The sequence below is a fragment of the Saimiri boliviensis genome, chromosome 15, assembly GCF_048565385.1.
Source record: "Saimiri boliviensis isolate mSaiBol1 chromosome 15, mSaiBol1.pri, whole genome shotgun sequence".
Taxonomy (NCBI): domain Eukaryota; kingdom Metazoa; phylum Chordata; class Mammalia; order Primates; family Cebidae; genus Saimiri; species Saimiri boliviensis.
In genome coordinates, this window is record NC_133463.1 from 40,931,376 (window position 1) to 40,956,373 (window position 24,998).

Consider the following 24,998-nt stretch of genomic DNA (forward strand, 5'->3'; position numbering starts at 1 on the left):
AAAAGGAGATCTTAATCTTACTAAGAGTCCTTGGTGAAATTTGCAGATGATGTCTCTGTGCTTTTTAATGAGGAACTTGCAGTCATAAATACCTCCTGATGAAGTAGTTTTACCTTCAGTAGTATTCTGAAATTTTTTCTTAAAATTCTATATTTGGAGGAAAAAATACTTTCCTGAAATATAAACTGAAGTATGACTTCTGTCAAGGTTTGAAGACTATCTGGCTTTCTTCTACATGGGAAATTAACATGTTCCAGAATACAGGTCACTCCCAAGAGAGTGTGGGCATGTAGAACTTACAATGCACACTTTGGTAAAGATACGCTGCTTTCGTTATGGTGCTGATTTTGTGGTAGCACAGTAAATGAAAATGTTCAAACAGAATATTCAAACTAAATGTACCCCAAGGAAAGATACACACCAACTTTGTTTTAAAAGAAACAGTGTTTATTAAGAAATTATATGTTGAATTCTCCTACAGTCTGTGAAGATGGTTTCTTCCATTTCCACAGCACAAGACGACAGCTAAGATTATCTGGAAAACACTTGCAATGCTTGGGAATGGAAAGTTCCTCGGAACAGGAGGTGAAATGAAATGATGTATGCACTAATTTAAACTTGGATCCAAGGGCAAGACAGTTTTTTTCCTTGGCATAGTCCTTACTTGTATGAACACTGAAACCTGTCCGTGGAATCTCATACCCAGGCTGAAGTAATAATCGGATCATTTTAGTTCAGAGCGGAGCATGCTCAACTTATCACAGATCAAACCAACAGTTCTTTAACTATTGTATCACATCTGAAATATCTGCATTCTTTATTAATAAAAAGGGTGCTTATACAGGGCAGAAATATAACTTTCTCAAGTATTTTATCATTATGGTCTGAAGTACTTTAAACTATAAATTAAAAATAAATTATAAAAACTAGCATAAGATGCATCTTTTCTTACATGACATTGTTGGAAATAAGCTTTAAATACAGAATTGCAATATCACCGACTTTATATATGATCAACAGTGAAACATGCTAATCATAAAAATAGCTTTTACAAATATACATTTGTATATAGTGTGTCTCCCTTACCATTCATAAATGTCTTCCACATTTTAAGACTAAAAAAAAAACATAATTAGCAAAGGGGAAAACACATTTACAATTCAAACCATAAAAACCTGACAATTGTACAGCTTAGAACATAGAAGAAATGGAATTTCTAAAATTGAGCAGTACTGTCCATTATATTTATTTGGGTTTTTATATAAATTGAACCAAAGATGCTGCTGTCCAGTAAGAAACCTCCTTTCACATTTCTGGTGGTTGTCACAGTTTCTCTTTTCTGCTTTGTGGCATCATACATTATTTCAGATCACTTTATCTGTAGAAACTGAGAAAAGAAAAAAAATACTTTAAAATATAGAGATTTGTGTTTCATTGTTGATAGCATGCATATACTATATGTAAGTTAGATTTTTTAAGGTTAAATCAGGAGAAGAATAAAGGAAGAATTAAATATTTCGGACAAATGCTTTTGATAGTGGGTTCTTAGGTCCTTTGCTCTAGGCAATTTTGTAATTATTTTCATTTATGGAATGTTATGATTTTTTTTAAACCCAGCAAATTTACTGCCTGAGGTCAGCAATTAATTTTTCAACCTGAGCTCTTGTTCAAGTCAAGGGGGAACCACTTAAAGTTCTAGGCTAGGGAAAAAGGTTTGAATTATGAATCTTTGTTGACCCTAACAAGAGTGACCATAGGATACTTACCCCTACTATGAGGCTTTGAACAGTGCAGGCCTAAGTCTTATGCATCTGGGATAGGAGAAAAAGCCAATGCAGGTCTTTGATCTGCACTTCACAATCTGAGTTGCAAAAGAAGTCAGAAACACTGAAAGACTTCATGGTATAACCATGAGTCGAAGCATTATGCTGGAGAGGATGTGGGGGAAATAGGAACACTAAAAGTGTTGGTGGGAGTGTAAATTAGTCCAATCATTGTGGAAGACAGTGTGGTGATTCCTCAGGGATCTAGAACTAGAAATACCATTTGACCCGGCAATCCCATTACTGGGTATATGCCCAAAAGATTATAAACCATTCTATTATAAAGACACATACACATATGTTTATTGCAGCACTGTTCACAATAGCAAAGACTTGGAACCAACCCAAATGCCCATCGATGATAGAATGGATAAAGAAAATGTGGCACAATACCATGGAATACTATGCAGCCATAAAAAATGATGAATTCAGGTCCTTTGCAGGGACATGGATAAAGCTGAAAACTATCATTCTCAGCAAACTGACACAAGAACAGAAAACCAAACATCGCACGTTCTCACTCATAAGTGGGTGTTGAACAGTGAGAACACATGAACACAGGGTGGGGAACATCACACATTGGGGCCTGTCAGGGTATGGGGGGCTAGGGGAGGTATAGCAGGGAGTTGAGGGATAGGAGAGGGACAACATTAGGAGAAATACCTGATGTAGATGACAGGGTGATCAATGCAGCAAACCACCATGGCCCATGTATACGTATGTAACAAACCTGCACGTTCTGCACATGTACCCCAGAACTTAAAGTGTAATACTAAAAAGAGCCCAAATTCAATTGGTTGAAGAACTGGTTGAAATTGAATATGAAGATAAAATAATGCAAGAGTCTATCAGTGAAGAAAATCATTTATCTTAGAATCCTATCAAATTCCAGGGCTTTATATTTAGATAAAAAATATTAGACCTATTGTTATCCCATCAACTTCAAAGGTCTTAGGAGTTAGAAAGTCTGTATATGCCTTAAGAGTCAAATACATGCAAATCAAGGTATCAGTTTGGATGGGACATGTTGATCTTCTATAAGTAGCTGGAGAGTTAGGTAACTTGACTTTATTAAAGCTTTGAAGTCCCTGATACAAAGTTTTATGTATATATATATATATATATATATATATATATATAGTTATAAAAATTTTATAAATATATATATTTATTGCACTTTAGGTTCTGGGGTACATGTGTAAAACATTCAGGATTGTTGCATAGGTACATACATGGCAATGTGGTTTGTGGCCTCCATCCCCCTGTCACCTATATCTGCCATTTCTCCCCATTATCCCTCCCCAACCTCCCTACCTGCTGCTGTCTCTCCCCTATTCCCCACCCCCCACCTGACAGACCCCAGTGTGTGATGCTCCCCTTCCTGTGTCCATGTGTTCTCATTGTTCAACACTTGCCTATGAGTGAGAACACATGGTGTTTTTCTGTTCTTGGGTCAGTTTGCTAAGAATGATGTTTGAGTTTTCACACTCATGTGTGAGATGTGCCTTCCTCAAACCTTGTTACGATGTTGGCACATTACCTGTCTAACTTGAAGCAAAAGAAAAAATTAATAAATTAAACTTAACTAAAAATAAAACATACCCACTTAATAGCCTTTTCTATAGTTAAATGCATTTAAAAACTTATATCTCTAGGAAAGAAACTTTGATGAATAAGAGACAAGTATATTTTGACACCGTGTTTTGATATATTCTCTTTCTCTCGGTTTCTCTCCCTCATTACCTCTTTCCTTTTCTCCTCCCTGTTTTCCCTTACCCAATTTATACTCTACACTGATCACGTATATATGAATTTTGAAAAATGAAAGCTTTATTCAAATGGGTTTCTCATGCAGTCTCAGGTTGTGTTTATGTACATAGGAAGAGTCAATTTGGTATTTAAGGCACGAAGGTTTGAACTTACTGTACAACATAAGTAGGCCACTTTTTGTGTGGTGTAAAGGAAGTTTTGTATATGAACTGCATGCACATATTAACGATGATCAATTATCAATATGAGAACGAATAACTTAACAAAATCAAAGTAACCTATAGATGAACACTGATATATGAAAATAAGATATTGCAATGTTTGAATTTTGATAGATATCCCTTAGGTGCAAGAAGAAAATAAGGCTACTTATATGATGGCAATTGCACTTTTTCCTCTAAGGCCTCCATTGATGGCTTTCTTATTATAAATGGAAAATGCTAAAAATACTGCAGCAGCTGTGTATGTGAAGCTTACTAATCATGGCGTTTCTCCAGGTTAAGTCATGGTAGATGACATGAATTTAGTATATTCTTACACCATCCTGCATGTCTCAAAAGAGGTAATGGCTGTTTAGCAACTATCCACTTTAAGATGAAAAAAACAACCTGAAGATTTTTTTGTGCATAATTTATTATCCTAGTATAATTTTTTTCTTACACCTTCCTTTGCTTTTTGATTGTAAATAATTACATAAAATTAATTATTGGGAGAGGAAAGGTAGGTTTGAAAATAATGTTTTGAAATCTTCCTTTTTGCCATAAAGCTTCAAAGCATTTGAATAAAACAAAAGCCTCATTAACTTTGTATTGTGAAATAGGCATTATTAACCATATCATTACGAGTCATGAATATATTTCTCCTTATCTAAAAGCAATGGCAAAACATATTCACAAAGCTTTCCATAGAACTTCTAGTCTAAGAAAAGGCTTGCTGTTGGCTGTAAAGCCTGGGAGAAAGAGGACAAACTATGACATTCATATTGCTTTTTTCTCAAGAAACATAGTCACTTATGAAGCTGATTGGTTTAGTATAATGTAAAACTAATTGTGCTCTCCTTCTCTGAATAGTGAGTAATTTATCTAGTGGCTGTTTGGGAGCTTAGAAGCTTTTAAAACAAATTCTCCTGATGATGAATGCTTTTTAAACTCTCAATCTCTCCCATTTCTGAAAAAAACACCAAAAGAGAGCTACTCGGATGGGACTGGATTGTATTGAGCCAAGCAATTACTTCTACTTGACACAGATGAAATGGATAGTATTAACTTATATGGAAAGTACATTTAATTTTAAACTTTAAGCATTCATATATTGAAAATAAAATAGTACAGCAATACATAGAATCCACCTTATTTACAGCTCTGCCCAAAAAATTGGTCTTATCACTTCTTCAGTAGCAGAAATGTTTGTTATTTTTGTTCTAATTCATATTTATAACTAATAAGAAATTAGAGAAATTTAGATAATCCATATTTTTAGGGACCATATATAAATGGAAAAAAAGGTGAAAGAAACTGTAGCTAAGACAGGTCATACAACATTTTATAGAAAAGCAAAATCATGAACAGGAATTATCTATACTTGTTGCCACTATGGATCATGTTTCTTGAGTAATTGCCCAGCCATTCACTTTTTATACCGTGAATATATTTGGTTCTCACAAATCCCTCATTATAAATGAGATACAATTCAATTCAAATTTTTAAGTAACAAAACTAATTCCTAGCACCTACTATTCATCATAAGTTAAAACTTGTCTTCTGTTAATAAACCTTTAGGAATCAAATTATATTACACTTTTAGGCTAAAATAATCATATCAAAAACCGTAATGGAATGAAAACCAAAATGAGTGGTAACTTACTGGAATAACTACCAATGGAGGAAACTATTTCATTAAGTAATTCTTGGAGGCTTAATAATCTTTATTCCTGAGTTGATGACCATTTGGGGTGTAGGAGGGTGAGTCAGAAAACACAGTGGAGAATCATCTGAGATTTCAACTTTAATATCAAGGCCTAGATGAGTAACATCTAATATGTAATTGCACAACAGGTTGACTATAGCCAATAACAATTTACCTGCAAATTTTAAAATAATTAAAAGAGTATAATTGCTTTTAACACAAAGGATAAATGCCTGAGGTGATGGATGCCCTATTTACCATAATGTGATTATTACACATTACATACCTATATCAAAATATCCCATATACATAATATATACACCTATATATGTACCCACTAAAAATTAAAAAAATAATTAAGACTTAGATGATCATGGCAGAGACCATGCAATGTCACTTAAGAGAGGTAGAAGGTTTCCAGGTTTTGATAATTGATTAGCACCTAACTGAAGTTTATTAAGTCAGCCAAAAAAAGAATGGGTTCATCTGAACGTGACTTGTTTGCCACTGAAAGTACAGAAAAGCAAGTTTTGGAGGGCCACTTGGTTTTGCCCATTCACGAACTGTTCATAGGAGAAGGAGTCCAAGTCCTGGTAGTGAACCTAGCCTGTGATGACGGATATATTCCTATTGCAGAGATGGTACATCAGCACTCTTAGAAAATTCAGTCCCAAAGCTCACTCTGTTCTGTTTCCACAGCTACTTGTCAGTATTATTTATTTCTCTGGCAATTCTGGGAAGTAACTCATCTCATGAATGCACCACAGAGTTCTGACATTTTCTTCAGGACAAAGAACAGTGTTGATTACCACTTGCTAGAAAACTGGGTTTGCCAAACGCAAGGCCCCTGTCCCGTGATGTACTGCTCTGGGCATGCAGCCTCTGCTGGGCCCTCTATCTCAAACTTGGGTCTTAGGCATCAGGGAACCTGATGTGCCTACTGCTTTTGCCATGTAGCAAAGTCTGTTGTCTCAGGAGTCTCCCGTTTTCTGTCAGCATCCCTGGGACTCTAGCTGACTAACTTATTAGCTTGGATAGCTATTTTCTGGGATCCCTTTTGCTTGCAGAAAAGCAAAGTTCTTCTGCTTTAGTTTTCCTGAATACTGCTAAGCTTATTTAAATTGGGTTAACCCTTGACATTGTCTATACTGATTCTTGGTATGTTATGACTCCACTGGCAAACTGTCTTCTGAACATGCTTACTGCTTTTTTTCCTGTCTCCACTCTACCTTTTCTTTCCTTATTTTCCTGCCCCTTCTAACTGTTCAGTTTTATAACTCAAACCCATTGTTCTGCCCAATAATTCTCACGTCTTTATCCAATTTTCCATCTGGCTCACAACAGTAATGAAATAAATATAATCAAGAAACAACAGGGTCTTTTTTTTTTTTTTTTAAATCATAGTGCATCACAAATACCCAAATCATTGGGTTTTGTTATTTCATAAAGAAATGAAAGATAAAAAGGCTAGGAAAATCATCCATTTTCTATAGTATCATAGAATTTAAGTTACTGTATTTTCATTTGATTTCTGTTATAAACCTGTGAAGTAGGTTCTTGGGCAAGAATCATCCTCTGATTATTAGTTCTTGGATCAGAGAATGAATGTTTTGCCTCCCAGCCCAGACTAGAGCTTTCGCTCATATTCTGTTCTGACCAGTTGTGGGAATGAGCATTGTAGTGAGGTAGTCTGGGCACACCACTAATTATAGCATGAATGATCTTTACCAGGATGTGAAAATACATACCTTCATAATAAGTAGGAGATAAGGGATGGAATTAGTGGGAACATACTAGGATTTTCCCATGAGCTTCTATCTGCTTTTCCCTCATTCGTAGTAGTTCTGCCTAATTTTTTTTTTTTTACTTTAGGTTCTGGGGTACATGTATAGGACATGCAGGGTTGTCGCATAGCTGCATACTACATCCGGCATTTCTCCCCATGTTATCCCTTCCCACCCCCTGCTGTCCCTCCCCTAGCCCTCCCCAACTGCCCCCAGCGTGTGATGCTCCTCTCCCTGAGTCCATGTGTTCTCATTGTTCAATATCCACTTATGAGTGAGAACATGGGGTGTTTGGTTTTCTGTTCTTGTGTCAGTTTGCTGAGATTGATGGTTTCCAGATTCATCCAAGTCCCTACAAAGGACACGAACTCATCATTTTTTATGGCTGCATGGTGTATATGTGCCACATTTTTTAAAGTTCTGTTTTGAACTAATTAAAATTCATTTTAATTAAGAACTTACTTTAGGCATTTGTTTAAAAACTGCTATGTTGTAAAACTACTTTGATTAAGTAAAAAGAACAATTAACTTTGTAGTAAAATTATTGAGTGCGAGTTACATAATTTTATTTAAAATGTATAAAAATTTAATATTCAAATAGTTTAATTATATTGCTTGGATGTTCTGTTATACATACATTAACATTTCTTTTATTTTATTCCAAACTGTACTCTGATACTTTCTGAAGATAATGATGATTGTATTTTGAGTCTTTTGGGACCACTGACAATCATATTTAACTACTTGAATTGATAAATGATAGTAGTTTTAATAGGCACATAATTTATGTTTGATCATGCATCAATTTTTGATTTTTCATACTAATTATATAGTGTCTAAAAACCACTATTTACTTCCAATGCTGGAAATGATAGTGATAATTTTAGGATAGTACTCTACATTGCCTAAGTTAATTCCAGTGCAAAAAGCCAAGTGCTGATTATGGTAAAATTATTATGAACTTTGAAATTTCACACATTTGACTGCTTTGTGCGGTTTCTTATGGGATTAATTTTAGCAGCACCATAAGTAGAATTTTTTTTTTTTTTTTTTTTTTTTTTTTTTGACATGGAGTCTCACTCTGTCACCCAGACTAGAGTGCAGAGGTGCAATCTCGGCTCACTACAACCTTTGCCTTTCAGGTTCAAGCAATTCTGTCTCAGCCTCCGGAGTAGCTGGGACTATAGGTGTGTGCCACCATACTTGGCTAATATTTGTATTTTTATTAGAGACAGGGTTTCATCATATTGGCCAGGATGATCTTGATCTCCTGACCTCCTGATTCTCCTGCCTCGGCCTCTGAAAGTGCTGCGATTACAGATGTAAGCCACCACGCCTGACAGAAATATTTTAAAAATCATTTTTATCCAACAGAAAAATGTGATTTGGAATTGATTGCTTTATAGATACAATTTTAAAAGCTCTTTGAAAACGTATAGTTAATTCATAACTATTCTGAATAGCTGGGGGAAAGGCTGTCATGGTTACTTAACAATTTTCATTTAATTAGATTTTCATTAAATTAAATTTAAATGTACATTCAAAGATTCGAATATAATAAAATGACTTTATTTTTAAAATTGCATAAAATTAATCTGACAGTAAATGAAATAATATGGTGAAAAAATACGCTATTATCCTATAAATAAACACTTTAAAAAATCAGTATATTTGGGAAACAGTTAATTACAAAAAAACCCACTTAAGTCTTAAAGCTTTGTAATATTACCAAAACACTTTTAACACTGAAATTATGCTGGATATAATAGAATACTGGATAATTCAGAATTTCAGAGTCTTGTAGTACCTTCTATTATCATATTTATAAAGGAATTTCCAGAATTATAACAGATATAGAAGGAATTGGAAATTGGGTTTAATCTGTCTTACGAATGATCATCACATATCCTCTGCAGGTAACTTTCTGAAATAGACTTAGGATACCAACTCACTTACCTATGTTTTCCTTTATTCATTATATGAGAATACAGAATTTAGAAAAAGTTTTCTAAATAGAATTTAGAAAATCAGTTATATGATTATCATATTATAGATCAAGATAAATGAAACCTTGGACCATATTTATTCAATAAATTGTTGAAATAATTCAGTAAAAGCTGAGTTCTCACCTAGATTTCTGTGAACAAATCTGTTCCCAAATTAGAAAACAAACTTTATTGGAAGAGCTTTTTCCTTTATGATCAGATTCCTCTAATAAGCCACACTTTGTGGACCTGAACACAATGCTCTAATATCATCTGTTCATTGGGATTTGACCTCGGTAATCCACAAGACTCATGATCACTAGACTGTACTTTGATAAAGAGGAAAGGTGCTGTTTGCCTTGCTTTCTGTTGTATCATCTATACCTGGCATTACTTGCTGAGCAAACAATGTATGGTGTTGCTTAGCATATCCATAATATATCCTGGGTCTACACTGTACCTATAAAACTAAATTATTTATACTGTATTTCACAAATAAGAGAGTTCTGAGACACAAAGAAAGTCACTTGACCAGGGTCTTACTGAAGGTGATAAGGTAAATTCAGGACAGAATCACATTTTTCTGTACTTACCTGAGGGTCATATTAAATAAATACGTAATTTGAAATAAACATAACAAAATACTGATGCTCTTTGCGTGAATGTTGGCAATGACATGCTCCCAACAAACCTTCCTCTAAAAACATGGGTCCTTGGTGGGAGTAACTTTTGGCTTGACTTTGGGCACTAGGAACTGTATTTTGATTAGCAGAGTTTTGGCAAATGCATGTTAGGAAGCCAGTGGGGGCAAGCATCTATAGCACTGTTTGGAGATCCTCTTCTGCTAAAAATATTGGCAAGTGAAAAAGCACAGTAAATTACCTTCTGGGTCACACAGAAGAATTGTAACTATTTACCTGCATATGTACACATAACTTTAATAAACTTTAAATAAACATTATTGAGCTTTTTAAGGGGGTGATGAACACACTTTTTTTGGAACTGGATTTCTGTTTTTTCTTCTATGTAGTAAGAAATCTATATTTTTGATCTTAGTGTCTGGATCCTAACACAGAGCTCCTAAGTCCCTTATAATTTGCTAAGTGGTAAGGGTGATAGGAGCATCTTTAATTATAGTATTTGGTTTTTGTACAGAGCTTCTGGAACTCTTGTAATTTCTTGTTGTTCATAACAAGCCTTTTGATCTCACTTGAATTTATGATGACGAGGTGACTTAGGGTAAGGCCCCTAGATAGTCTCAAGATGGGGTTGGTTACCAGAAAGACCGAGTGATTAGAAGGTTTGAGCTTTTAGCCCCACACACTGACCTTGAGGAAAGTGAGAGATGCTGGAGCTTAAGTGCCATAAAAACTCTTGAACATGAAATTTGATGAGCTTCTCACTTGGTGAAAATATCCACATGCCAGGAGGAGGGTGTACACCAACTTCACTGGGACAGAAGTAGCCTGTGCTCAAAACCCTTCCAGACCTCACCTTGTGTATCCCTTTATCTGGCTGTTCATCTGTATTGTTTATAATGTTTTTTTTAATTACGTAATAAACTAGTAAATGTAAGTCAAGTGTTTCCCTGAGTTCTGTGAGCCATCCTAGAAAACCATTGAACAGAAGGAGGGGGTACCTGAGAACCTTGATTTACAGGCAGCACAGGTAAAAAGTGGGACTTGCATTGGTATATGAAATGGGGGAGCGGCAAAGGGACCAAGTCCTTAAACTGTGGGTTCGGATGCTATCTCCAGATAGTTACTGTGAACTGAATTAACTATCAAACACCCAGTTGGTGTCCACCAGAGAATAACTTGCTGCATGGGGAAACCCCTCTGCCAACACATTTGTCAAAGAAGTGTTCTGTGTTATGAGAATATAATAGAACAAATCAGTGTATTTTTCATCAGACCTTCTTACAACCCTATTAATAGCTGCATACCTATAAAGAATTAATAATAGCTAATAGTCATTGAATATTTTAATGTGATTGACTCATGGATTGAACCTATTTGGGTTATCAAAAGAAATAACCAGTCTTATTACTTTATATAGAAAAAATACCATATCTTGCATAGGAATATACATTAAGTATATGGCTGAACCATTTAAAAGCATGTTCTAGTCAATGAATACTTGCTAGTTGAACTTTCTGTTGGGGAGAGAAGGGAATTAAGCCTCAGACTTCCTATTCTGCCAGCTTGCTGATATTATCCTTTTTGAGTAAACTTTTTCAATCTAATATATCAATACTTTCAGAGATACTCTCTTTAAGTTGATAGTAATCAACAAATAGATTTTTGAGTTGTTTCTATCAGTAAATAATGGAGATCAAACATGCCCTCTAATATCAGAAAATGTATCTTAAATTTCAAAATCATTCAAAATTCTGGGTAAAGTTTTAGAATAATTGGGCCCTGTCTCACAGTTATTAGTTTTCATATAAATATCATAAAATTTCAAGTGATTTAAATCTATTAGTAATACTACTTTTCCTATAGCAAGGGTTAAGAATGATTTTGAAAAACAGATGATATTTTATATTTTACAGGAACAAAGACTGATTCTCTGGCACACAGGTGAGTTTCAGAGGACTGAGGTGCAATCAAAATACTGAGGTAAGAAGCTATGCACGTGATTGGATAAAGAACATTTTCAGGTTATTTTTAGATGTAATTAATTTTTATGTTGAATTCATATTTATCTCATATATATTTTTGCTTCATAAACTTCTAAATCCTTCACATCATCATTGATGGTAACAGATTTTTTGTTTTGAGATTTGAAAGCTGTTTCATTTAGATGTCATAACATATGATACCTATCAGCATAATTATGAAATGTTTACGTGACTATCTGTGTTGTAGGCACACTATCTGTGTTTTAGGTACCTTAAAACAGATCACTTATTTTAAGCTTTTAACATCTTACAGCCCAAGACTTTGACAGCATCACTAACAGAGTAGAAGTAGATCTTTCTCTGACATCTTTTTATTTTTCCAGTTTTTATTTGGAAAATTTCTGATTTTTTTTACTGTTGCAGTACAAATAGAAATATGCCATGTTCAGAATTTACATATGGAACTTCATATACCATCTTGATTCATGTTTGATTATAATAGCAAGTGCCATGAAAAATGTTTTTCTCTTGATCCAAGGCATTGTGTGGGTGTGCTAAAGGGGTGTATCATAACTTGCATATTCTGGGTGCCTCTTTACTCTGACACAGCCTCTTGCTCTGTGCCTCCTTTTCTGTATATCATTCTCTTATTAAAATCTAATTAGTTACTGTTTGAAACAAAGTATGAGTGTCTGATTCTCAGTTAAAGTGGGAGATGAGGATCTGTTAGTTAATTGTTAGAGAAAACCAAACTGAAATTTTCTCCTTAACAAACCTGGGTTTTTAAAACAGTTCTGTCACTGCCTTTTCCTTGGCAGTAAAACTTTGAGGCTTAACTTACTTAGTTAAAAATTTACATGTACTGAGGGCTTACCATGTGTCAAGCTTCCTTTTAAGTACTTTAAATATTTTGTTCAATTTAATATTCATACTAGCAACACGAGGGAAGTGCCATTATTATACTCATAAATTAAAAAACTGAGGCACAGAGAGGTAAGTCATTTGCTCAAGTCACACAAGTCTTCATATTTGGCTGTAACTAATTCAGTGGCTTGTTCACACAGCTTTTATTTCTTACCATTGTGTGTAATACACTCGCTCCTGTTTAGAGCAATTTAGATCATGCCTAAGCTCTCAACATTGTTGTTTCCCAAATAGTAATACTATTATATTTAGCAGCTAATGCTCAACTACTTCTATGTTATGAAGAGAATGTTTATGCAAAATTATTCACATATATTTCAGTATTTTTGTGCAATTTCTATTCCCTTTGGACAAAATTTGTTTTGTATTAATAGATATTTGTATTAATAGGTATTAGGAATGTTGAGACCTTACATCCTTTGAAATCAATAATAGGGTTGTAAAGAGATATTTATTGAACTACCTCAGGAACATTTGAGCACTAGCCTGGCAGCTTCTCTATGGACAATCAGCTTGCTCTATAGAAACAAATGTGTATAAAATATTTGTGACTTTAAGTGTTCTTTTCATTGTGTGTGTCAAATTTTCCTTGTTAAAAATGAGGACATCTGAGAGGCGATATTCCTATTTTGATGGAAATCATTTGGCATATCATAGACAGAGCCTAGGTGAGAGTATCCCGTTGTCAGCAGTGGCTAGTGACCCAGCGGGCCATCTGCCTGCTGAGGTCCTCAGAGATTTGGATTACATGGCATGAAAATGCTGTCTCACTTTTAACAGTTCTGAGATGTCAAACTCTAAAATTTGAAGTACTTTTCCAATGTGAACTAAAAAGTCAATCTGCATGCTGAGTTTATTCCAACTTCAAGTAGAAAATTGTGCAAAAAAATAAAAAAAGACTGCTGGATGGTGACATCAGTCAGAATGTCATTCAGAGGCATCATCTTGTCAGGTATGAAGTGCAGATCAGCAGGACTGAGTTCTGTATTTCCTGGGAGTTTGGGGATGGTAGAGTGGTGGTGCACAAACTGCTAGTACTGTGCAAGATATTGTTACATGGAAGATTCGTTAAAAACATTGACTCATAGTGAAAGTATATATTTATTGTGGCATTATTCACCATAGTCAAGCTGTAGCATCCACCTGAGTGTCTAACAATGGATGAATGGATAAAGAAAATGTGGCATGTATACACAATGGAATACTATTCAGCCTTAAGAAAAGAAGGAAAGACTGGCTTTTATAACACCATGGATAAACCTGGAGGACCTTATGTTAAATGAAATAAATCGGGCACAGAAAGACAAGTACTGCATGTTCTCACTTACATGTGGAATCTAAAGCAGTAGTAGGAAGCAGAGAGTAGAATGGTGGCTACCAGAAGCTGGGAGGTGAGGAAAATGTGGAGATATTTGTCGAAGAGTACAAGGTTTCAGTGAGAGGAGTAAATTTTTTGAGATCTATTGCACAGCATGGTGACTATAGTTACAGTGCAATGTATATTTCAAAATTGCTAAGATAGTAAATTTCAAATGTTCTCATCACAAAATTGATAAGTACTTGTGATGAATATGTTAATTAGCTTGATTTAATCATTTTACATGTGTATACATACAACATAACATCACTTTATACCCCTTAAATATATGCAATTATAATTTGTCAGTATACAATAAACTATAAACATGGACTCATGTAGTGAGAACACTGCTCTTCTAGTTCTTTGGATTGCATTAACGAGAAAGTTTATGTTTGTGTCAGCCTTAACATTTCTCTAATACTGTCTATTCTTTTTAATGGGAGAGAGAATGAGAGTGAGAGAGAAGAGAGGAGATGAGGAACACAGGATTTTTTTGCTATACACAAATACCAAGACAATTTTAAGTTTTGTGTTTTCATTATATTTATTTTAAATATATCTCCTACTTCTGAAAAGAGAAATTTGGTTTTACATTTATTAGAGTGAACTGAAATTTAAGATAGATTTAAGTAAATAATGAGGTAAGGAAATTTAATAAAAAACTAAGTAAAAAATAGTACCAATCATACATAGATTTGGCGCAAACCAAAAGGGCTTGTGAAACCAAAAGTGTTCGTTAATAAAATTTGTGAAACCCTAATACAATGAGAATATCTAAGGGTGTTGGAATCTTACAGATCCTGACTGAAGGCTGATTCTGGCCCTTATGAACAGTGTGAGCTTGGGAAAGTTACTTAACCTTTCTAAAATCAGCTATTTGTTAAATAGCTACTCCGAAAAGTGATTTTAGACAATAATGAAATGACATACATAAAAAACTCAGCCTTGTTCCTGGAAGGTGGTGAAAATGGAAACAGTATTGTTTTCTTTCCCTGTTTCTCCTGTTTCTTCCTGACTTGGAATAAAATAAAAATCCTCTCAGTTTCTCACTGTTTCTCTGTGTGTGAACATCATATCTTATTTTCTCAGATTTCTGCCTTTTAAAGATAAGTTGTTCTCCACATTTTTGAAACAACTAAGGCCCAGAATAATTCCAGAATTTGCTCAATTCCCACAGCTTTAAATGGCAGGGTAGGTGTTATTTCCAGTAGGCCGCAGGCTAGGAAGGTTTACTTTTAGGAAATATTACTTAATATTAAAATGTATTCCTAAAAACCTGGCAAGAAGAAGATATCAAATATGCATAAGGTTTCCAGGATACTTATCAGGTTCCAGTTGAAAATAATTCTTATCAGGCTTCCGAAGGCCTGAACTTTCATTTCATCTCAGGCTATCTGGGAGTAGGCTACCCTGGAGCTTGTGATTTTCCACATTCAAAGACATTCTAAAGACAGCGAAGGTTTAGAAGGGAAGATCCTTAGGCAGGGCAAGGCTGATAGTACAGCGTGGTTGTGCTGGTGAGAAAGTTAATGAGTGGAGAACCAGCTGGGCACAGTCCTGGCAGGTGACAAAGATGCACCATGCAGGGGGCTAAGCTAGACAGTGCCTCTTTGCAACTTGAATGCTACCTGGATAAAAAGTTTGTGCCATTCCATGAAATTTTTTTTTAAAATAAATTAACTTCTAGAATATAAGGCAAGAACTGTAAAAGGTCAGCATCATTTAGGTAATAAATCTCTTTTCCACTGTGATTTTGTCTGGTGAGCTATGAAAAAAACTGGGGAAGAAAAGTGCCCCACTTTCTTTTCTTTCAATTTCTGGTTTAGTGAAATGTGTTCATACCTGTTCCCATTTCTTTTGTCGCAGATTATTAGATTCAGTGTAACTCGAGAAGGTATACCATTAGTTTCCATCAGAAATACTGTTGTTAATGACTTTCTTAGCTTGTTCAAGTACGGATTTCTTGCCCTGGTACTTATCAAATGAACATTGTCTTTTATCTATTCATTTATTTTTATTCTGTTTTTAGAGTTTTTACAGTTCATCATACTCAATATTTTAAAAAATAGCTGGAAAAAAATTGGTAGTCTTGTGCCTGTGCCTGTGAAACACTGGGAAATGAATCAATTATGTTTGTATTTGGAGCATTAAAAAGAAACTCGAAAAAGAATTGCTAGCTGTTTGGCAGATAAAATGCTTAGGCTATAAAAGTTCAACAACCTCTGGAAAAGGCAGTGAGAGGTCAGCATTTGCAATTAACTACCTTTTCCCAGAAAAGTCTATTAATCTAGCTGATAAATACAATGTAGGGGAATTTGCTTGTGTAATTTGTATAGACTTTATCTAATACTTTACTTGAATGAATTGCTGGATGTTTCTAAGAAATAAATAGCTTCTGGTATTTCTGTGTAGAATATTTCACATATTCAAAACATTTTCGGTTTAGAATTAAAAAAACACATAACTAAAGCTTCCAGTGTTATAGATTGTAGGAAATGGGAATACTACCATCATGTAGATATGGAAGAAAGAAATGATGATAATTAAAAAAAATACTATTCAAAATTGCTTGAACCTGGGAGGTGGAGGTTGCAGTGAGCCAAGACTGTGCCACTGCACTCTAGCCTGGGTGATAGAGCGAGACTCTGTCTCAAAAATAAATAAATAAAAATATTAATATAATGGTAGGGCCAGAAAATTCAAGGCATAGAACATTGTTGTGTCAGGAATCCAGAAATTCATTGTTTAATAGGACAAAGAGTTACTTTTTCTTGTATTCTTAGAATACAAAAATAAGTGGAGAATTGCAGCAGAATTAGACACTGTTTGGTGGGGATGCAATATAATGCAGCCACTCTGGAAAGCAGTATGGTATTCTCCCTCTCTCCAAATAAAAAGAGAACTGTCAGATGACGCAGCAATCCCACTACTGTGTGTTATCTAAGTAAATTGGAATCAGGATCTCAAAGAGTTATCTGCACTCTTACGACTCATTGCAGCACTATTCAAAATCACCAAGATGTGGAAATAACCTAAATGTCCACTGACAGATGAACTTTCAAAAATGTTGTATATACATTCAAGGGAATATTACTCAGCTAAAGAAAATCTGTAATGTGTAACAACATGGATGAATCTTGAGGAGATTATGCTGAGTGACAATAAGACAAATACTGCATGATTCCACCTGTATGAATTATCTAAAATCGTCAAATTTGTAGAATCATAGAGTGAAAAGGTAGTTACTGGGGGCATAGTGAAATGAAGGTGTTGCTAATCAGTGGGCAAAGAATTTCAGTTAAGCAAGATGAATAAAGTCTAGATATCTGCTGTACAACACTGCATAGTCAACAATACTATATTGTACACTTAAAATGTTTTAAAGAGGGTAGATCTCATGTTAAGTGTTCAGTCTCTAGAGTCTTCACTGGCAGACAGTTCTCCCATTGAAAAATAAACAGTTAAAAAATCATAAGAAAATTGGGTGGAATATGCATGTAACATGTTATAGTGAACAGAGGCAACGTTAGAAACCAGAAAGGGAATATAAAAAAAGTGTGGTTAAAATTTTATGAGTCTAAATGATATTTCCATGATTACAGTGCCATGTTTTAAAATTACTTTTAACCAATGCAGTTCGTAGACTCTTTAAATTTTCCCATAAACTGGAGGTAATTCTACTTAAAACAATGCTTTAAAAGTCAAATGAAGCAAATCTACAACCACTAGACAACCAATGAATTATTTCTTTCTCATGAGTGGCTAACAGAAAATGTAAGTATTTTTGAACATAGGTAATATGTTTGGTTAAGCATACTCATAAGCATATGTTCACATATTTGGAACTATTTTCTCATAGAAATAAAATTCTTTTGATTCTCTTATGTTTACATTATTTGCTCAAATTACATTTTACTTCTTACAAAAATTGTGTAAATATTAGCATTAAAAATCATTGTTTTAATACTAATTTCCTTAAATCTAGAAATTTAGAAAGCATAGGTCAATTAATGATGGTTAACAAAATTTACCTTGTGCTCCTATTTCTATCTTCTCTTAAGTCCTCTATTTACAATATCATATCATCTATTTTTTTCAGTGAATTACAAATAGACCTTTAATGGACAAGTCTGAATTTAAATAACAATGAAGCTTAACAATGGACACTGAAGTAGAAATGAATTTAATACTCCAGTCATACTCTACTGTATTCATTTTATAGAATACGTTCAGGTTGAATAATATATTTTAGAATGTGAATCTTTGATATATTTTAGAATGTAATCTTCAATTTGAGAATGAAGCAGCCTGTGCACAACCCTTTCTCCCCAAAAGACGTTTTGGTGCCTAAGTACAGTAATCATTTCATAAGTATTTGCTGGCTGACTGAATAAAAATGGCTTTAAGGAAAAAACACATATCTAGATTAATTATTATTCTGTTGCATAAAACTCTTAATGTCATTAAAATCATTTTTTCAATAGCTTTTGTCCTTTGGAATTTGGGAATAATTTATAAGAAGAGAAAGACTTGTTTGTCTCCTGGAATCTTAGAAGAGTTTATTGATTTAATAAATCTGGTTTGACATCATAGAACTGTAATATTGATTTTGCCCATCTGGTACAAAAATAGGCATTCTTGGTAAACTATGTGCAAGGCTATTTACGAACCCTATGTTACTGATATTGGTATATAGCATCTTATATATACCAATATAGTAGTGTCATCTACATATAACAATGGGAGTTGTCTCCTGGGCAGGCAGAAGATGCCACTTCTATCCCATAGAACTCCCTGATATGTATGTGTGTTCAGTCACCTGCCTATAAGTGGTCTAGTCTGTCTGTGTTCAGGGCAATGATATGAGACCAAGGTATCAAAGGGTGAGGATTAGGGTTGGAGATGGGGTGGGACTCAAAAAACTGAAATACAAAGATCTAGAATTTGTGGTCAGGTATGTATGGCTAAGTAATGACAAGCCCTTCCCCTTAAATAAGATAACTATGTATCATCTGTTTTATCTTGACTAGTTTTTCTTCTTAGTATTTCCACAGAAATGAAAATAACTTCCTCCAAATTTGAAATCACTGTAACTTTTCTCAGTAATTTCAAATTTGGCATTATACTATATCTCAGCTCAATAGAGTGTCTTGATGTGAGAGACAAGATTGCTAATAAAATATTCTGGACTTTTAAGACAATAAAAGTTATAAGAGGTATGCATAAACACCAGAACCAAATCATTAAAAAAAAAAAAAAAATAGAGACAGAGTCTCGCTATGTTGCCCAGGCTGGTCTCAAACTCCTAGGCTCAGGTGATCCTCCCACTCTGGATTCCCAAAGTGTTGGATTACAGGCACGAGCCACCATGCCTGGCCACCAAATCATTTTATTTTTTTTCTTTCAAAGTTACTAAAACTACCTATAATTGGCATGTCCACTAAATTTTGTTACTTGAGGAAAACATTAAGTTTGCCATATATAAAATCCCATGCCGGGGATTTTCATAAACATGATCCCATTTAACGTTTTCAATAATCCCCCAAATCTTCCTTTAACAGATATGGAAGTGAACCTCAGAGACTCAATGATTTTCCTAAAATATATCCATTAAAAGACTTGTCAATCCAAACCTGAAACCCACATAATCCCTAAAGCCCAAATAACCGAAATAGCTGAATTGATAAACGTGTATCTGTACTTTGTAAGGGTAAATGGAAACAGTTAACTGTCTCCATTATAAAAGGCAAAGACTGACTTCCCTTTTCCCTGTTCTTAGAGTATATAATTTGTCGGCCTGATGAATCTGTGTCCTTCCTCTTACCTTTGACATCAAAATAAATGTTATTAAAGATTCAGCCCATTCTCCAATGTTTACAGTGTAGATATATGATATAGTTTGAATATGTGTTCATTGCCCAAATCTTATGTTGAATTGTAATCCCCAGTAATAGAGCTGGGATCTGGTGGAAGATAATTGGATCATGGGGCTGGATTTCTCATGAATGGTTTACCACCATCTCTTGGTGCTGCTCTCACAATGGTGAGTGACGTCTCATGAGATCTGTCTGTCTAAAAGTGTGTGACACCTAGCTCTCTCTCCGGCTCCTGCCCTGGCCATGTGACCTGCCTACTTCCGCTTCATTTTCTGCCATGATTATACTTCCTGAGGCCTCCTCAGAGGCTGAGGAGATGCCAGCATCATGCTCCCTCTACAGCCTGCAGAACTGTGAGCCAATTATAGCTCTTTCCTTTATAAGTTACACAGTCTCAGGTATTTATAGCAATGTGAGAATGGCCTAACACATCTCCAATATTGTGAGTCAGATAACCTCTGGATATGTGATGATGTTGAATTTTGTGTGAGCCTCATAAAAATTGATAAGTTTGTGTCCTTTGTAGGGACATGGATGAATCTGGAAACCTTCATTCTCAGCAAACTGACCCAAGAACAGAAAATCAAACACCACATGTTCTCACTCACAGGCGGTGTTGAACAATGAGAACACATGGACACAGGGAGGGGAGCATCATATACTGGGGTCTGTTGGTGGGAGCTAGAGGAGGGACAGTGTGGCATGGGGAGGTTGGGGAGGGATAACATGGGGAGAAATGCCAGATATAGGTGACAGGAGGATGGAGGCAGCAAACACATTGCCATGTATGCACCTATGCAACAATCCTGCGTGATCTGCACATGTACTCAAGAACCTAAAGGACAATTAAAAAGAAAGTTAAGAAACCCTTTGTTCTGGGAAATGACTTACTGCAAAGAACCACCCTTCTCTAGTTGATTTAGATAAGCCTGACACCTGCTTATTTACCTATGATAAGGCCAAACACAGATCCTCTGAATTTCCACTCTTGCCCTCATACATGAGTAACTGAACTATTTTGTCTCCATTGATCAATGAGAACAAAATGCTTATTATTCAAACTTTGGTTAAGAGTGTCTCCTCCTCCCAGGACCCTGAACTTCAGCCCATCCTCAGCCTGAGCCGACATCCATCCCCTCTTTAAGGGCCCTCCTGGAAATATGCTGGCTTCAGGGTAAAACATCCTCTGATGCATGTACTCAGTATGCCCATCTTTCATCCCACTTCACCTTGGATTCTTCCTAATCTTGCTTATTCCTCTCATAAATGAAAAACCCTTCTTTCCTAGTACTTGAGATGCTTGCAGATCTCATGGCCAAAGCATTCTCCCTATTGCAATAGTCCCTCTCCCCGCTTGCAATAACCCTGCCAAATAAGTCTCTCATTAGTAAGTCCAGATTTATTTTTTACTTGACAAATGTAAAAATGAATTAGCTCCAAGATCTTTCAAGAGATATTAAGACTGTCATGAGGTACATTTTTTTTTCTCTTGGGGAAAGCAATTGTCTTTTCCTCTGACTGAATAAAATTTGGGAGATTTTGTCTTGATAACCAAGGGGCTTTACAAAACTTCAGGCTGAGTTTTTTCTGACTATAGGCTCCTGACCTCCCTTTTCTTAGAGCATTTACTTTAGAAAAATTGTATTTGTAAATTTTCCCTCTGCCCCTTGGAAATATACATCTTCTAGCTTCTTGCCAGTTGTACAAATCCAGGAATATCTTTTTTAAGGACCTGGAATCATTCCTTTGAACTGTAATCATCAAGTAAGAAGCAGCCTCTATCTCTGTCTCTGTGGAAGGTGTGAACCTAACTTAGATAAGCAGCAATTAGCAAACACAGATGGCCTAATTATACTGACCAACCTTCCCCTACCATCCTCCAGTACTTTTCCACTAGTCACCCCAGTGCTTAAAAACGCTCCTGCCTGTTTCAGCAGCACTGAGTTCAGTGACTCTTTCTTATTACAATAGGCTTGATCTCTGTTGAAAGTCTTAAATTGAATCTCTGTTGTCTGTTTAGCTTCATCCATTACTATTTTTTCTTTGACACTAACACTGTGGTCACTTTACTCCTAGCTTACATGCTTGTAAATCTGTTATTGCTTATGCAATTAAAAGAATTTTTTCTACTATATTGATAGGGAGAGGTCTTTTTTCTTTTTTCTTTTTTTTTTGTACTTTAGGTTCTGGGGTATATGTGCAGAACATGCAGGTATGTTACACAGGTAAACACATGCCATGGTGGTTTGCTGCATCTACGTTAGGTATTTCTCCTAATGCTATTCCTCCCCAATCCCCCCACCTCCTACTAACCCTCCCCAGCCCCCACCCCCCGATAGGTCCTGGTGTAAGATGCTCTCCTTCCTGTGTCCATGTGTTCTCATTGTTCAACACTCACTTATGAGTGAGAACATACAGTGTTTGGTTTTCTGTGCTTGTGTCAGTTTGCTGAGAATAATGGTTTCCAGCTTCATCCATGTCCCTGTAAAGGACATAAATTCATCCCTTTTTTATAGCTGCATAATATTCCATGGTGTATATGTGCCACATTTTTTTATTCAGTCTATCATTGATGGGCATTTGGGTTGGTTCCAAATCTTTGCTATTGCAAACAATGCCTCAATAAACATACATGTGCATGTGTCTTTATAATAGAATGATTTATAATTCTTTGGGTATATACCCAGTAATGGGATTGCTGGGTCAAATGGTATTTCTATTTCTAGATCCTTGAGGAATGCCACACTGTCTTCCACAATGGCTGAACTAATTGTTGGCAGAATTGTTTTATTTTTCTAACTATTTTCATAATCAACTTTTTGAAATTAGACAGAATTAAGACTTTAGATTGCTCCATTTTCCTCTAACACATTATAGCATTTTTAGAAAAGTAACATTTTTTTTCTATTTTTGTATATTTAAAGCTTATTTTTAAGCTGCTTCTCATTTCCAAACTACTCCAGAGTCTTTGTTCTCTTCCACCTGTGTTATCTTTTGTGTACAAACTCAGAAATGGCGAAAATATTTTATTTGGTTTGGATCTATATTCCAGATTTATTATTCAACTCTTAACATCATTAGGGGCTGTTTGAAAATTGTGTGTCTACTGCAATACTCTTTTAACATCTCAAAAGTCCTTAGAACTAAAGCCTATTTTTAAATGATCACATTGTCTGATAGCTGCACTGATAGCTGCAGTTGAAATCAAAGCATCTATCTTACTTATCTGGGCACACTTTAGTTTTGAATCCTCTGAAATTTACTTTCTTATGAACTTGTGACTTTTTTCTTTTGGCTTTAAAAATTGTAGATCAGGAGTGAGAAGAAGGCTTATTTTCTGGTTTGTTCTGTAAGTCAGCATTCTAGCTCTGCTAACTAAATTCAGGTTACTTCAAATTTGCATTTTTATCACTCGGGGGAGACAATATTTCAGAACCACTGAAAACTAACACAACAGAGTCAATACTGCTGTGTTGACTTTGATGTGTTGGTTTTAAGCCTCCTTCTGTTGTTCCTCCTCAGTACCTTCAAGATTCAGGCTGCTGCCTGACTGACCTAGTGATTAAGTTATAATGAAAACTGTTTGCTTCTATGCTTTGTATAATAATCCTCAAAATCACAGAGGGGATACATGCAAAATTAATACTTAGAACATAATCTGATTAGGACAGATAATAAAAGTACACTTAAAAATGCTCATAATACCCCTTCCATGAACACTCCTGTCGTGGAAGCCTGTCTTCTCCTCCTAAACTCCATCTCTGTCTATTCCCTTCCACTCAGGGTGGAAGCTGTCTTTCCTCTCCTGGATTCCATCTTTTCTTTATCTCACTCAGTGTGAGAGTTGTTTCTTTCTCTGTCCTCCTGTTTTTCTCTAAGTAAACCACTGTCTATAAAAAAAAAAAATTGCTCATAATATGTTTGAGGTAATCTGAGGACATTTTCTTCTCTTTCTTTAGCAAATATTTGTGGACATTAACATTACAATAGGCTTGATCTCTGTTGAAAGTCTTAAATTGAATCTCTGTTGCCTGTTTAGCTTTACCCATTGCTATTTTTTCTTTGACACTAACATTGTGGTCACTTTACTCCTAGATTACATGCTTGTAAATCTGTTATTGCTTATACAATTAAAAGAATTTTTCCTACTATATTGATAGGGAGAGGTCTTTTTTCTTTTCTTTTTTTTAAATTGTACTTTAGGTTCTTGGGTATATGTGCAGAACATGCAGGTATGTTACATAGGTACACACATGCCATGGTGGTTTGCTGCATCCACCCCCAGTCATCTACATTAGGTATTTCTCTTAATGCTATTCCTCCCCAATCGCTGCACCTCCTGCTAACCCTGATTAAGTTATAATGCTAAGCACTACACTGAGGAAAAACACAAAATAAGCCCTGAGAAATTTACAAATCAGTGATCCAGAAAGAAGGAAAGTCATTAATTACAATACAGTGAGTTAAGTATGAGGAGTTAAGTACAAAGCATGGCCTAAAGAAAGAAGCAAACCCAAATGGATGTGCCCTTGTTGGGGGACAGATTTATGGAACAGGTGACATGGAATGATGATATTTAAGAGAGGAGATATTTTTGCCAGACACAAAATAAAAGGTAGAATCGGTTATTTCAGCAGAGGGAACAACATATATAAATGCTTGAAGGCATGACACAGTGTGTCAAAATCATTAGCTAACCCAGCATCCCTCAATCTCACTTATCCATCCCCATACAAATGCTAGATACTGTACTATGCGTGAAAAATCCACAATGAAAAAAGAACACCCTGGCTCAAAGGGTGGAATACTCAAAGTCTAGTTGAAGAGGACATTGTAAAAAGTGGTAGCAGCACTGAAGTCAGTGTCCTAATAGAGATTTGGGGGAGTTGTGGAGGATGCTCCTAACTAACTTGGAATTTCAAGAAGGTTTCCAGATAAAACTGAGTAT

General features: G+C 35.3%; 1 protein-coding gene and 1 non-coding gene across 20 annotated transcripts in view; one reads left to right on the forward strand and one right to left on the reverse strand.

Annotated features, from left to right (window-relative positions):
• Positions 1 to 265: 265 nt before the first annotated feature.
• The window catches only part of RALYL (RALY RNA binding protein like), a 768,288-nt gene continuing 743,555 nt past the window's right edge, over positions 266 to 24,998 (reverse strand). For 4 of the 19 annotated variants that reach the window (XM_074386930.1, XM_039464899.2, XM_074386929.1 and 1 more), the window contains one exon: positions 269 to 1,387. In XM_074386930.1, coding sequence (XP_074243031.1) covers positions 1,365 to 1,387 — 23 coding nt within the window. In that variant the 3' untranslated portion in view covers positions 269 to 1,364. Of the gene's footprint in view, positions 1,388 to 24,998 lie in introns of all 19 variants that reach the window. The other 15 variants (XM_074386925.1, XM_074386920.1, XM_074386924.1 and 12 more) reach the window with 9 other exon arrangements.
• LOC120362453 (small nucleolar RNA U13) lies at positions 3,268 to 3,373 on the forward strand. Its single transcript, XR_005578360.1, has one exon. It is a non-coding gene; the product is annotated as a small nucleolar RNA U13 (small nucleolar RNA).